Source organism: Rhinopithecus bieti, unplaced genomic scaffold (genome assembly GCF_001698545.2).
Source record: "Rhinopithecus bieti isolate Rb0 unplaced genomic scaffold, ASM169854v2 scaffold_425, whole genome shotgun sequence".
Classification (NCBI taxonomy): Eukaryota; Metazoa; Chordata; class Mammalia; order Primates; family Cercopithecidae; genus Rhinopithecus; species Rhinopithecus bieti.
The window spans coordinates 2,484,546-2,497,745 of record NW_016803361.1 but is presented as its reverse complement, the minus strand read 5'-3'; the positions used below and the strand labels follow the sequence as shown (position 1 = coordinate 2,497,745).

The window sequence follows — 13,200 nt, the reverse complement described above, 5'->3', positions numbered from 1 at the left end:
TCTCTCTCTCATCATTTAACAATCCAGAAACTGAGGCCAGAATCGGCTGGTCACATACCTAGACCTGCACACTTCATGTCCCAAGCCTGGACTAAAACGGGTTTCTGATCTTCCAGTCCAGTGTCTTTCCTTCTAGGTAGTAGTCTTTTACCCACGTGTTTATATCCAATGTGTCTTTTATTGACGCCTCCTGTGTGAGTGGGCGGACAGGAGAGTGACGGATGAGTAAGACACATGGGCTTCCTATCTAGTGGAGAGACTGACAAGCAATCAGCTTAGCTGTGTGACAGGAGCTGAGATCCAAGAAGTACTGGGTCCTGTGGGAGCACCCCTGACTTGAAGGACAAGTAAGAGTTAGCCAGGAGAAGGAAGCTGGAAGGGAGGGAGAGGGCATATGGAGAAAGGTCCAGGTAGAAGGAAACCGCGTGCAAAACTCTGCCCTTAGGCCGAGATTAGAGAAAAGGCCCTAAAGAATGAAAGGAGGTGGGAGTGGAAGGGAGCTGGAAGGGGCAGGAGCTAGAGTGAGCCTCTCCGCGACTGGAGAAGTAGATAATAGGGCCTGTGCATAGGGACTTCAGACAATGTTCTAAGATCAGCGGGAAGCCACTGAATATTTAGACAGGTGAATGTCATGATCAGATTTCTGTTTATGCAGGATCACCCTGGGTTTGGCATTAAACTTTGCCTCAGGCTAGCTGTTAGTCATAGGCAACCCAACTGAAAAACGGTTAAGCCAGAAGGGATCTTAGGGTTCATCTGACCTATCACCCCTCACCTTACAGTTGGAGAAACTAGGCTCAGAGAAGGCAAATGTTCTGAAAGTGGGTGAGACAGAACCGATTTTCTTTTGTTTTTTGTTTTTTTTTTTTTTTGAGACAGAGTCTCACTCTGTTGCCAGGCTGGAGTGCAGTGGTGCAATCTCAGCTCACTGCAACCTCCACCTCCCTGGTTCAAGCGATTCTCCTGCCTCAGCCTCCTAAGTAGCTGGGATTACAGGCGCACACCACCACACCCGGCTAATTTTGTATTTTTAGTAGGGACAGGGTTTCACCGTGTTGGTCAGGCTGATCTGGAACTCCTGACCTTGTGATCCACCTGCCTCAGCCTCCCAAAGTGCTGGAATTACAGGTGTGAACCACCGCACCCGGCCAGAACCAATTTTCTTTAAGTCCCTTCACCTCCCACTCAAGGCCCCAAAATATGCCAGCCTGAGCTACACAGCAGCTCCCAAGGCTGCTCGTGATAAAACACGTAACTCCCCACTAAAGTTCCCCGCTGGCCAGACTGTAGTCCAGAAAATTATCTTCAAGCTTTAAAAAGGACATGCTCATTAGACTTACTTCCCTGACACCTCAGAACAGTTGAAACCTTGCTTAAATATCCATGGCTATCAAGAACAGTGATAAGACATGAAGACCAGAGACTGTAGTCAGGTGGGCAGAGGGTAGCAGAGAAGTGACTTGGCCAAGGGGCTCCTAGCTCCCATGAAGACCTGGGGGGCAGAGGGCTTGACTCCAAATTGACACGTTGAATCCCATTTTAAATAACATTCAAAATTAATAAAACAAGTTTAGGAATTGGAAAGTAACTTAGACTTTGTAAAAACAGATGGTGATAAAATGCAGTTGTCCTAATATTTGGATAATTTAAATACCCTCAGCAGTTCAGGCAAGCTAGGGAATTAAGAGAAATAGTTCAACCCAGGCTGGATCATTCAGTATTTGATTTGAAAAGTCATGGGCCAGTTAGGAGGTCTCAGAATATGATGAAAATATGATAAGGACGGTTTTCAAAGAAAGAAACACAATCCTGGTGAACGCCAGCTGGAACTGGAGAAACAACATGAAATAGTAGCAAGAGGTGGCCAGGAAGCCAGGATGTGAGACCTAGCTTAGCCACTTATTAACCACATGACCTTGCCCAGGCCACTTAACCTCTCCAACCTTGTCCCCATAGTAAAGTTACAATAATAGTAATACTGGCCTGTGTATCTCCTGGGGCTCTTTAGCAATCACATGTGACAAGGGAGGCCAGATAGGGCTATGGTTAAGGGTGTCAGTGCAAATCTCAGCTCCACCACTCATTAGCTGTATGGCTTAGGTGAGTTTTAGACCCCTCTAAACTTTGATTTGCTCATCTGTAATACGGGAATGCTAACACCTGCCTCAGTTGTTGTAAGGACTAAATGAGATAGTCAAAATAAATCATGGCGTAGTGCCTTTGCATAAACAGTGCTGCATAATTGGTGAATTTTGTCATTAATGTGATTATGTTTACAAGCTTACAAGCTGTTCAATGTATATAAATGAAAGATTATTGTTATATTTAGCATGATATGACTTTGCTGGGTAAGAAGATAAATATTAAAAGAAAAATATAAGCAGGAAGAATAGAATGGAAATGATAAAGCACATGGCCCATCTTTATAATGAAGGGACTTTGTGGATGAGGACATATGAGGACTCAAAGTCTCACAAAACCTTATTCACAAAACCTTATGCTCATTTAGCTAAGAGATGGTCGCATAGATCTTTTTTAAGGATGGAAAACACTGGCGATGATCAATAGTCTTATGTCAGGTTGGGATAAGGCATCTAGTGAGTGATGACTGAGAGAATCTGTGATAATTCAGATCTTATCTAACATCTCCACAAGCCACTGAGAGCGAGAGTAATTGGCACATTAATGAAATCTGGAAACACACTCAGCAAACCTCCAGGGAGCCTCTTTAGAGGTGGAGAAACTCAATCCAGGAAGATCAGAAATAATGCAAAAGAACCTCAAAAGCCCTTTCACTTGCTCAGAAAATATTTCACCCCTACTCTGTGCCAAGCACCTCTTTAGGCACTGAGGATTCATAGCCCAGAGAGGGATCAAACAAGTAACTCACTATAATAAGGGCCACAGTTAGAAGTAACTTTGGAGTGCTAAGAGAGTCCAGAGGTGGGACTCCAAACCCAACCTAGGGGTCAGAGAAGGTTCTCCAGAGAAGGCAACACCTACACAGACTCTGCAAGGATCCACTGCAGTTAGTCTGGCAGAGGAGGACAGCTGGAGGGAGCACCACACACAATGACAGAACGACTCAGAAGCAAAACTGCAAGTCATTTAATTCGGTCATACTAGGGCTCGGGGGCTTGGCCTGTTCAAGCATGTGGGTTCCTTTTAAGTGTCAACAAATGTCATGGCCTTCCACATTATAGTAATTGTTCTTTTAAAATCTATTTCTTTTTTTTTTTTTTTGAGACGGAGTCTTGCTCTGCCACCCAGGCTGGAGTGCAGTGGCCAGATCTCAGCTCACTGCAAGCTCCGCCTCCGGGGTTTACGCCATTCTCCTGCCTCAGCCTCCCGAATAGCTGGGACTACAGGCGCCCGCCTCGTCGCCCGGCTAGTTTTTTGTATTTTTAAGTAGAGACAGGGTTTCACCGTATTAGCCAGGATGGTCTCGATCTCCTGACCTCGTGATCCGCCCATCTCGGCCTCCCAAAGTGCTGGGATTACAGGCTTGAGCCACTGCGCCCGGCCCTAAAATCTATTTCTTAAAAAGTACATGATACCCCCCTCCTCCCAAAAAATCTATTGGGAATTGAAGAACAGTTTTAAATGAACTTACGTTTTAATCCCAAAACTGCTGACTAGCATTTACATTTGAAAAATATTTTCTTTTTTTTTTTTTTGAGACAGAGTCTCACATTGTCGCTCAGGCTGGAGTGCAGTGGTGCAATCTCGGCTCACTGCAACCTCTGCATCCCGGATTCAAGCAATTCTTCTGCCTCAGCCTCCTGAGTAGCTGGGATTACAGGTGTGTGCCACCACGCCTGGTTAATTTTTGTATTTTTGGTAGAGACAGTTTCACCATGTTGGTCCAGCTGGTCTCAAACTCCTGACCTCGTGATCCACCCACCTCAGCCTCCCAAAATGCTAGGATTACAGGCATAAGTCACTGCACCTGGCCTGAAAAATATATTCCACCTTTTTGTTATTTTGGAGACAGGGTCTCGCTGCATCACCCAGACTGGTGTGCAGTGGTGCAATCTCAGCTCACTGCAGTCTCAACCTCCTGGGTTCAAGCAATCCTCCCACCTCAGCCTCCCAAGTAGCTGGGACTACAGGCATGTGCCACCACACCCATCTAATTTTGTTTATTTTTTTGTAGAGATGGGGTCTCACTATGTTGCCCAGGCTAATCTCAAACTCCTGCACTCAAGTGATCCTCCTGCCTCAGCCTCCCAAAGTGCTGGGATTACAGGCATGAGCCACCACACCAGCCTACTATACTTTTAAATGAACTTGTGTATTTCAGTCCCAACAATAACTACTTATATTTTCATTGAGTAATATTTACCTCATCTCTGTGAAAGACATAATTTTTTCAATCTTCATCTTTGTGTATGCATATATTAATGAAATTCTTACAATAACTGGCAACTCTTTACCAACACCCACTCCCAGAGGTCTGCGATCCACAGTGAGCATTGGAGAGGGGCCCGGCGGGATCTGAGACTGGAGAGGTAGCTGGAGCTGGGTGTCATTGTTCACAATAAAGTGTAAGGGAAGGGGAGTGTTGGCAAGTTTGAAGCAGTGCAGTGACAACAGATAGCTGTCAGCAATGCGGCCCAGAGATAGGTTAGGAGGCGAGTTCTGAGCTAAAAACATAGCAGTGAATGGAGGAAAAGGAGCAGATTTGAAAAACATTATAAGGTGAATTATTTTGATGTAGTTACCCTACACATGGGAATTGGGGGAGAAGTCTCAGAAGACTCCCAGCTTTCTGGCTAGGGTAATTTAATAAATGGCGATATCATCACAAAGATTAAAAAAAAAAGCAGAGATAAGGACAGAGTTTGAGGAGAAGATTTTGAATTTGGACCTAGTGACTTTGAAATTCATGTGTACAGCCAAGTGGAGATACACAAGTTCATAGAATGTAGGGTAGAGACACAGGCTTGGGGAGCATCAGTATGTGGATAGTAACCGAAGTCATGGGTGAGAGTAGCAGCACCCCGGGAGGAGTGCAGAGTGTGGGGAGAGAAGAGTCCAGGGACAAAACACTAGGAACCCTGGCATCTGAGAAGCAGGCAGAGGGGAACGGCTCCCTCTCAAAAGGAAACAGCATCCAGAAATGGAGGAAAACGGAGAGAAATATCATGGGAGCCAAGGAGAGAGAGGGTTTTGAGAATGGAGCCTTGAAAAGTGTCAGTACCACAGAGCAGTCAGGTATGATAAAGACCAAAAAGTGCATCTGTCCACAATGACATTAAAAAGAATAACAACAACAGGTCAGACATGGTGGCTCACACCTGTAATCCCAGCATTTTGGGAGTCCAAGGCGGGTGGATCCCTTGAGGTCAGGAGTTTGAGACCAGCCTGGCCAACATGGTGAAACCCGGTCTTTACTAAAAATACGAAAATTAGCCAGGTGTGGTGGCACATGCCTGTAATCCCAGCTACTCAGGAGGACGAGGCAGGAGAATCGCTTGAACCCAGGAGGCAGAAGTTGCAGTGAGCCAAGAATGCACCACTGCACTCCAGCCTGGGTGACAGATCGAGACTCCGTCTCAAAAAAATAAATAAATAAAAAGAATAAGAATAACAACAACAAAAACATCATATCTTAAGTACGTGGCTCATTATGCTTTCAAAGCACTTTCATATTTCTTATTTCATTTCTTTGGTGTTATAGCCTATATAACATTCTTACAGATGCAAAAGCAACAGGGCAGGGAGGTTAGGGGATTTGCCAAAGCCATCTAGCTAGTTAGCGACTTGGCTCCTGGAATTACAGATTTCGGTGGAGAATCTTCACCATCCTTCCTGGTTCTACTCTTAACTTTTTAACCAACCAATAAAGAAACCAGAATAGGGCCTGTCCCAGGATAACTACTCCTTATTAGTATAGATTGTTAAAGGTTTGCTTATCACACATTGTTTTGCACTCCCCAGAACCCAAAGATGTCAATACTCTGGGATCATCTGAACCTAAAAGGGCATTACCTAATTCTTCAGAAGAAAGGTTTGCACCGAATTCTGTGTGTGGGAGAAACCACTGAAGGTTTTCGAGCAGAGACCTGATATAAATTTGAGTATGCCTTAGAAAGATTAATCAGTATTATTGAACTTGTATTTGACTGTGCTTATGTCTGGGTGATATTCACAGCACCTGAAACAAAATAATGAAAATACACTGTGAAGATCCATCTGGGCTTCTTTTGTAACTTAACTGAACCACTCTCCTCGCCCTGCCTTCCACTCCAGTGAGTAGGCTGTCTTCACTAGAGAGGGTCACTTCTCATATTTGGAAGAAAAAGCTCCTTGCATATCTCATGCAGTCAACACTGACCTTCAGATCTCAATTCTCCCACCCCCACGCCTTCCAGAGGCAGGCCTGGCTCTCCATATAGGAGCCTCCTACACACTTACTCACTCAGTCATTCTAGCAAGAGAAGGGGGCCTACTCCCTCTGGCCTGTCAGATCTGGACCTAGCCCAAACTTAGCCATTTGGGGCCAGGCCTGGATCTCTTCTCTGCCTAGCTCTCTACTGGGAGCAATTTACAACACACTTATCTAGGGGAATTCACTGCTCTATCGGGCATGGGTCTGATTATCTCTCTCTAACCTTGTCTATCATTCATACCACAAAGAAACACTAAACAAAGACCTTTATATCAATTTATAACATTTTATTCTCTTTACAGCTCAGATGATATCACAGCAATGTTATCACACTGGAGGTTGGGCAAAGCCCAGAAACAGTCATCCCTATGCAATGTTGATTTTCTGAGGGTGACTCACAACCTTATTTCCAGATGGTGGCCTGTTTCTGGCCTTTTCTATTGACCCATAAAACTAAGCTTCCACCTGGGTGCATGGCTGTGAGAAACAACTGGAACATTATCAGGATTCTGGTACCAGATGTCAAGGATAGGTGGCATTTCCCTCTCATCCAGCATAAGATGAGCGGTTTCTCTTTTCTCAGTTTGCTATGTATGTGGTCCACCTTTTCAGGGTGAAGGTGGCTGGCTATACAGAAAGAATAAAAGCAAGATAGGCGAATTGTGATCACAAGTGCCTACTTTATCACCTACTTTGCTGTTTTGCTAAATGGAAACATCTGTTAATATTAAATATGAAAACGCTTTCTTTTTTTTTTTTTTTTTGAGACAGAGTTTCTCTGTCACCCAGAATGGAGTACAGTGGTGCAGTCTTGGCTCACTGCAGCCTCAACCTCCCAGGTTCAGGTGATCCTCCCACTTCAAATTCCTAAGTAGCCACCCTGCCAGGCTAATTTTGTTTTTATATTGTTTGTAGAAATGGGGTCTCGCTATGTTGCTTAGGCTGGTCTCAAACTCCTGGACTCAAGCGATCCTCCCTCTTCGGCCTCCCAAAGTGCTGGGATTACAGGCATGAGCCACTGCGCCCAGCCAAAACTCATTCTTAAATTAGAAAAAGTAGAGTTGTTACCTATGTCTCTGTCTCCCTTCCGTATAACCCTAGACAAGCAAGGTTATCTGATCTGTCAAGTAAATTAATGAGATATGAATTATATAGATTTCTGACGTCATCTTAAGCCCATGTATCATTCCACAGGTAAAAACTCTTTAGGTGGAAAAGTCAAACTGAGCCGATATTGTGATTTTAAAAAAATAGGAATGAAACATTCCAGTTTCTGCGTCACAGACTTCTCACTTCTCTAAATGTGTCTCCGGAAGTAGACTACCTGGGCTCAAACCCTGGACCTTCAAGCTGTGTGACTTGGGGCAAGTCACCTAGCCACTCTAGATGAAATGGGGATAATGATATTAATAGTTCCTTACCTCGGGGGAGTGGGGGGTGGGGGGATGTTGGGATGTTTGAATGAGTTATTAAAGTAAAGCACCTAGGTCAGAATCTAAGGCATAGCCAGTGCCAATAAGTGTTAGCTGTGTGTGTGTATCAGACACTGCCAGGCCATCTGGGGCTAGGCTTTGTTGCAATGGCTCCCTTATGATGCAATAATGAGTCCCATACTGTTTTTCCTCACTGTAGGTCAGTGCAACTGAATGGCCAGCCCTTAGTGATGGTGGACGACGGGACCCTCCCAGAATTGAAGCCCCGCCCCCTTCGGGCCGGCCGGACATTGGTCATCCCTCCAGTCACCATGGGCTTTTATGTGGTCAAGAATGTCAATGCTTTGGCCTGCCGCTACCGATAAGCTATCCTAACACTCACGGCTACCAGTGGGCCCGCTGGGCTGCTTCCATTCCTCCACTCCAGTAGTATCCTCTGTTTTCAGACATCTTAGCAACCAGCCCCTGCTGCCCCATCCTGCTGGAATCAACACAGACTTGCTCTTCAAAGAGACTAAATGTCATAGCGTGATCTTAGCCTAGGTAGGCCACATTCATCCCAAAGGAAAATGTAGACATAACCTGTACCTATATAAGGATAAAGGCATGTGTATAGAGCAGAATGTTTCCCTTCATGTGCACTATGAAAACGAGCTGACAGCACACTCCCAGGAGAAATGTTTCCAGACAACTCCCCATGATCCTGTCACACAGCATTTGAACCACAAACCCAAACCTTAGCCTGCTGCTGCTGCTGCCCTCAGAGGAAGATGACGAAGGAAAAAAACTGGGTGGACTAGCAAAAACCCATCCTCTCCCAACTCCTTCTTCTCTGCCTCTTTCTTGCTGCTGCCCTGAGTTTTTTGACACATCTCTTTCCATAGGGGAGCAATGGGTGCGTCAGCCCTGGCCTGCCGGGAGGGCTGTTTATGTGATTTCTCGGCTGATGTATGAGCGTGCGCATCTGGGTTCCTGACAGTGGCATCCATCACTGGCAATTCCTCTGGGAAGCAGGTGCTTCAAAAGTAAAATTACAATCACACCCCAGATTTGGTAAGAAGGTTCTATTGCTCTGTGAATCCAGATTCCCCCAGAGTTGTAATGGGAGTCAAGTCATTGAGTGGAAAGCAGCTTACTAGGCACAACAAAAAGCAATCATCATTCTTCATATTGCTATGAGGGAGAGAGTTTGAGCACAAAGAGAAAGCATACTGAAACATCAGGTACACAGACGCACACACGCACACACACACACACACACACCCCAACTGGACAAAGCACATTAGACCTCCCCAAAATTAAGAGAATATTAGGGGCTCTATAGGGTAAGCCCTTAATGTTTGATTAACTCAAATCATTATTTTAAAAAAAGAAGAAAAAGGTGTGAATCAAAGGTCATCACTGGAAGACACAACTGAATCTAACCTTTTTGCCTCTTCCCAGGTAGCCTATTTGAGCTAGAACAAAACTTTGTTAGCTATTTTGGGAGAGAATGGGGGAATCTAGAGGATGAAGATCTGGTCAAAACTATGGAATGGTAGGTAGGAGGCTTCTGAGTTGGGCCGGTGTGAAGTGGGGGATGAGGACCTTCTATATGATTCAAGGGGCATGAGGGTCTTTGCCAAAGAGCTACAGCTGAAATGACTTTCTTTTCTGTGGATGTGTGCAGGTGCCATTGAAAATAATATGCTAAGAATAGATAAGGCTCAAGGACAGTATCTCTAGCTAGTTGCACTTTCAATGAACTGCAGTAGTCAAGGACAGTATCTCTAGTTGAACTTTTAATGAACTCTAGTAGGCGCCAAGAAGGCAGACAAAATAAGAAAGAGCTTAGAGACAAGGAACTAAGCAGAAGGTTATATCTGGGTGCAGAAAGTTTGTTTTGCATTGTGTTATTTTGCTGACGTGGAATTTATGGAGTATAAATAAAGTGAGGCGGAGGCTCTAGGCGCGGCCGCCATGTTCTCTGTTTGTCTTTGTCTCTTGTGTCTGTTCATTCTCCACCACCCCCAGCACGGTCCCCCAATAGATGTGCTTTTCTTTCTCAGGATAAATGACAGGAATGATGCTTTTGTTAGAAGGAGGAGAGATTTGACACTGTACCAAGTGAGACGGTGACAGAATTTCTGCTGTTTTTGAAAGGACAGGAATGGGGTTGGGGCAAGGCAGGGTTGCTGAGGGCAGAGGCTAGGGAGGCTGCCTAAGATGCACACGGAGTTAAGGATTTGGGCCAAGTCTGCAAAGTGAGAGATGAAAGGGAAATTAGACCAAAAAGGAGGGAGAGAATTCTGAGCTTGGAGAACTGGGGATTTGGGAGAGGGAAGCTGACTGTCTAATTCCAGGAAGCGAGGGGACATGCTTATCATTAAGCACAGGAAGAACAGCATACAGGAGATGTACTACAGCGAGCAAGAAAGGGAGAGCCCAAGGACCAGGCTGCACCAGGTCAGTGGCTGTGCTCAGCACGGAAGCAACTGGAGAGACGGGGCAGACCCTGAGACTGCCCTGCAAGGCTGCCCAGAAGGGGCCCCTTTCTCTGGGCCCAGGCACCTCCCACTGAGGCTTCAGCTCTGAGAGGGCAGGAAAGTGAAGTGTGAGACGGGGGCCAGGGCATGGGATAGAAAATAGGAGAAAGAAGAAACAGATTGACAAGCCAAAGTGAGGGAAAGAGGAAAATAGAAATGAGACTAAAAGGTTGTTCCCCTCAACTGTTAACAATCTGTGCAGATATCAACATCTCTTCTACATACTGGTACAGGTGCAACTGCAGGGCCCCCTGATATAACAAGAGTAACCAAAGGTCCCTAAGGACCTGGCGGCCTTGGGGACCTATGGTTTGCTTTGCGTCCATAGTAACCCCATCATAAAGGGGCTGCTATTGTTATCCCCATTTTTCCTACGAGGCATGGAGAGGAGCCATGGCTTGCCCAGGGGCACCCAGGGGAATGGGTTGCTGAGTGTGAAATAATCCAGAGCCTGCCCACTCAACCACAACTCAGTGGCTCCGCAGGTCCAGACACCTCCTTCACATCTGTGTAGGTTCTGCTCATTCAGAACAGCCAGAACTCCACTCAAACACTTTGTGTAAATAAGTGTTGATTTTTTTTTTTTTTTACTAAACCTTGCAGAATATGGGTAATTCCTGCTTCTTTTATCTTTCTCTGTGTATTAAATGCTGCTCCCATGAGGTTTAAGTTTTGTTTATTTTTTAGTTAATAAAAGGAAGAAGGAACTACTGAAATTTATCTCTGGAGTCCTGCAATTCTAACTTTGCAACTCTTTCACAGAAGAAATATGTGCATTGTTCAAAGGATACCAGAAAAACTCACTGTAAAATCACATTCCGTAGAAACACCTGGGCCTTTTCTCTTGGAGAGGTGGGGGTTGCTCCTCACAGGGATTCCCATATCACACCCACCCGCAAAAGACAGCCTGTGGCAAAACTCAGCATCACAATGCACTTCAAGGGAGCAGGTTGCCAGCTGGGAGCATGGGCAAAAGCACAGAAGAGCTCATCCGGCAGCTGCCCCAGATCAGATGTTTCCTTCCTAAAACAAGATGTGGCCATAATAATCTAAGACTTAAAAGCCACTTTATTTTAAACCTAGAATGGGCTGGCAGAAATGCTCATCTGAAAGAGTAATAATGCATAATGAAACGTGTCTGCCTTTTGTTGAGACGGTTTTCTGCTTCTGCCTCTAGGAATGATTTTCTTTCTCATTTCTTATCACAAAGGCTCAGAAGAAATACTCATTGTTATTCGGAGAGAAAGCCCCAATTCTTCTAGTGCCCTGAACAATGCTGCAACTGTGGGATATTAGCATTATCTCTGCTGGAGAAAAGTTTGAAAATACCAGAACTGGGCTACAGTGAGACTAAGGTCTGGGGCTCCCAGAACCTCAATTCCCAAAAGCCCAGTGGCCCTCTGCAGCCCCACCCTTCCCCAGCAGGTGGGCAGTCCCTAGGCAGGTGGGCTCAAAGCCTTGCACTCTCCAGCAGGGCAGAGGCTGCTGGTGGATACCGCCTGAGAGGCTCCCACCTGCTGTCAGCACTGGGAGTTTCTGTGGCCTCCTGGCAGTGAGGACTCGGTGTGCTAACCCCTTAGCCTCCGGTGATCATGGCGAGGCCCAGCATCTGCAGGTGTTCTCCACAGGCACTCAAGGCCCCAGTGTCTGGGATGGATGCAGCTGCAGGATTCACCTTGGAAATCCATTGAGGGTAGCTTTATGTTTGAAAACACAAGGGCAGTGTTGAGCCTCTGCAGAAGCAAAGGTGAACCAGGTGGATCCCTCTGACGATAAAAACACTAGGAGAAGGGAAGACTAACATTTTGAAATATCAGTAGAGCAACCAAAATTAATAGCACTATGGCTTAGAAAAGGCAAGGGAAGAAAGGGCATAAACGCTTACCTAGCACAGCTTCCTCCACTTCTCCTCACTCCAGCATCAGCACAACTGCCCCAGCCTGGCTCCTGCTGAGTGCTCTTTTCCACTAACTTACTCTCCACGTCCACAGATTGCCCTCTTCCAGCCACTCTGTGCCCAACCAGGAGCCCAGGGAAATCTGCTCTATTGAAGTAGAGTGAAGTTTCCATTTTAGAATTGTTTGTAATCTTTTCTTAGGATATACCAGAATTGAAAAGAAGATAAGAAGTACTCCAAAGAGAGATAGTGCTAAAATGCATTTTATTATTATTATAAGGCCCAAACAACTGGGACATACAGCACCCTTCCCTCTGAGTTCCACTAACCATGGCACGAAGGCTTCTGTGGCTGCCCTTCCTTGATCGAGTGCCTTCTTACCAGACATGCTATTTCACTGAATGCTTACAGCAGTCCTGGGTGGTATGGTGAGTGTTCAGACCCAATTGTAGATGGGAAGGATTAGAGAAAGAACTTGTCCAAGACCACCCAGAAAAACAGTGTGGCAAAACTAGGAGTTGAACCCAGGTCTGTTAAATTTCAAAGCCTGCTGTCCTTACACTGTGCTACCTCTCACCTGACTGATTGTAGCCAATGATTTCTCATCTCCGTGTTGCCCACAGCTAGATTCCTTAACATCGCATGTGTGTCCTGCAGAGAACCCTAGCAGTGCCTTACCCCCAGTACAACTGCTCTCTGGTTTCAGGATGCCAATTAGAAGCTCTCCTGAGTAGTAAGTAGTGTTGTGGACAGCCTTTGCTGTAGAACTTTTGAGTCCAGGTTCACCTTGCCCCATCAGTGGTCCTTCTGGTCTGTTCCACTATGATTTTCTATACAGCAGTTTTAAGAACCACTCCCACCATCACCACCAATCATAGGTGAGAATCTTTGGTATTCCTAAGGCCTGAGAGGTGAGTGGCAGAGCCAGTCAGCACCCCGCACCCCCCCGCC

At 45.7% G+C, this 13,200-nt stretch overlaps 1 protein-coding gene across 4 annotated transcripts in view; it reads left to right on the top strand.

Moving 5' to 3' along the window:
* HPSE2 (heparanase 2 (inactive)) overlaps positions 1-9,542 on the top strand; it is a 775,791-nt gene extending 766,249 nt beyond the window's left edge. For all 4 annotated transcript variants that reach the window (XM_017880548.1, XM_017880540.1, XM_017880532.1 and 1 more), the window contains one exon: positions 8,027-9,542. In XM_017880548.1, the coding sequence (XP_017736037.1) occupies positions 8,027-8,192 (166 nt within the window). In that variant the 3' untranslated portion in view covers positions 8,193-9,542. The remainder of the gene's footprint in view (positions 1-8,026) is intronic.
* The last annotated feature ends 3,658 nt before the right edge of the window (positions 9,543-13,200 follow it).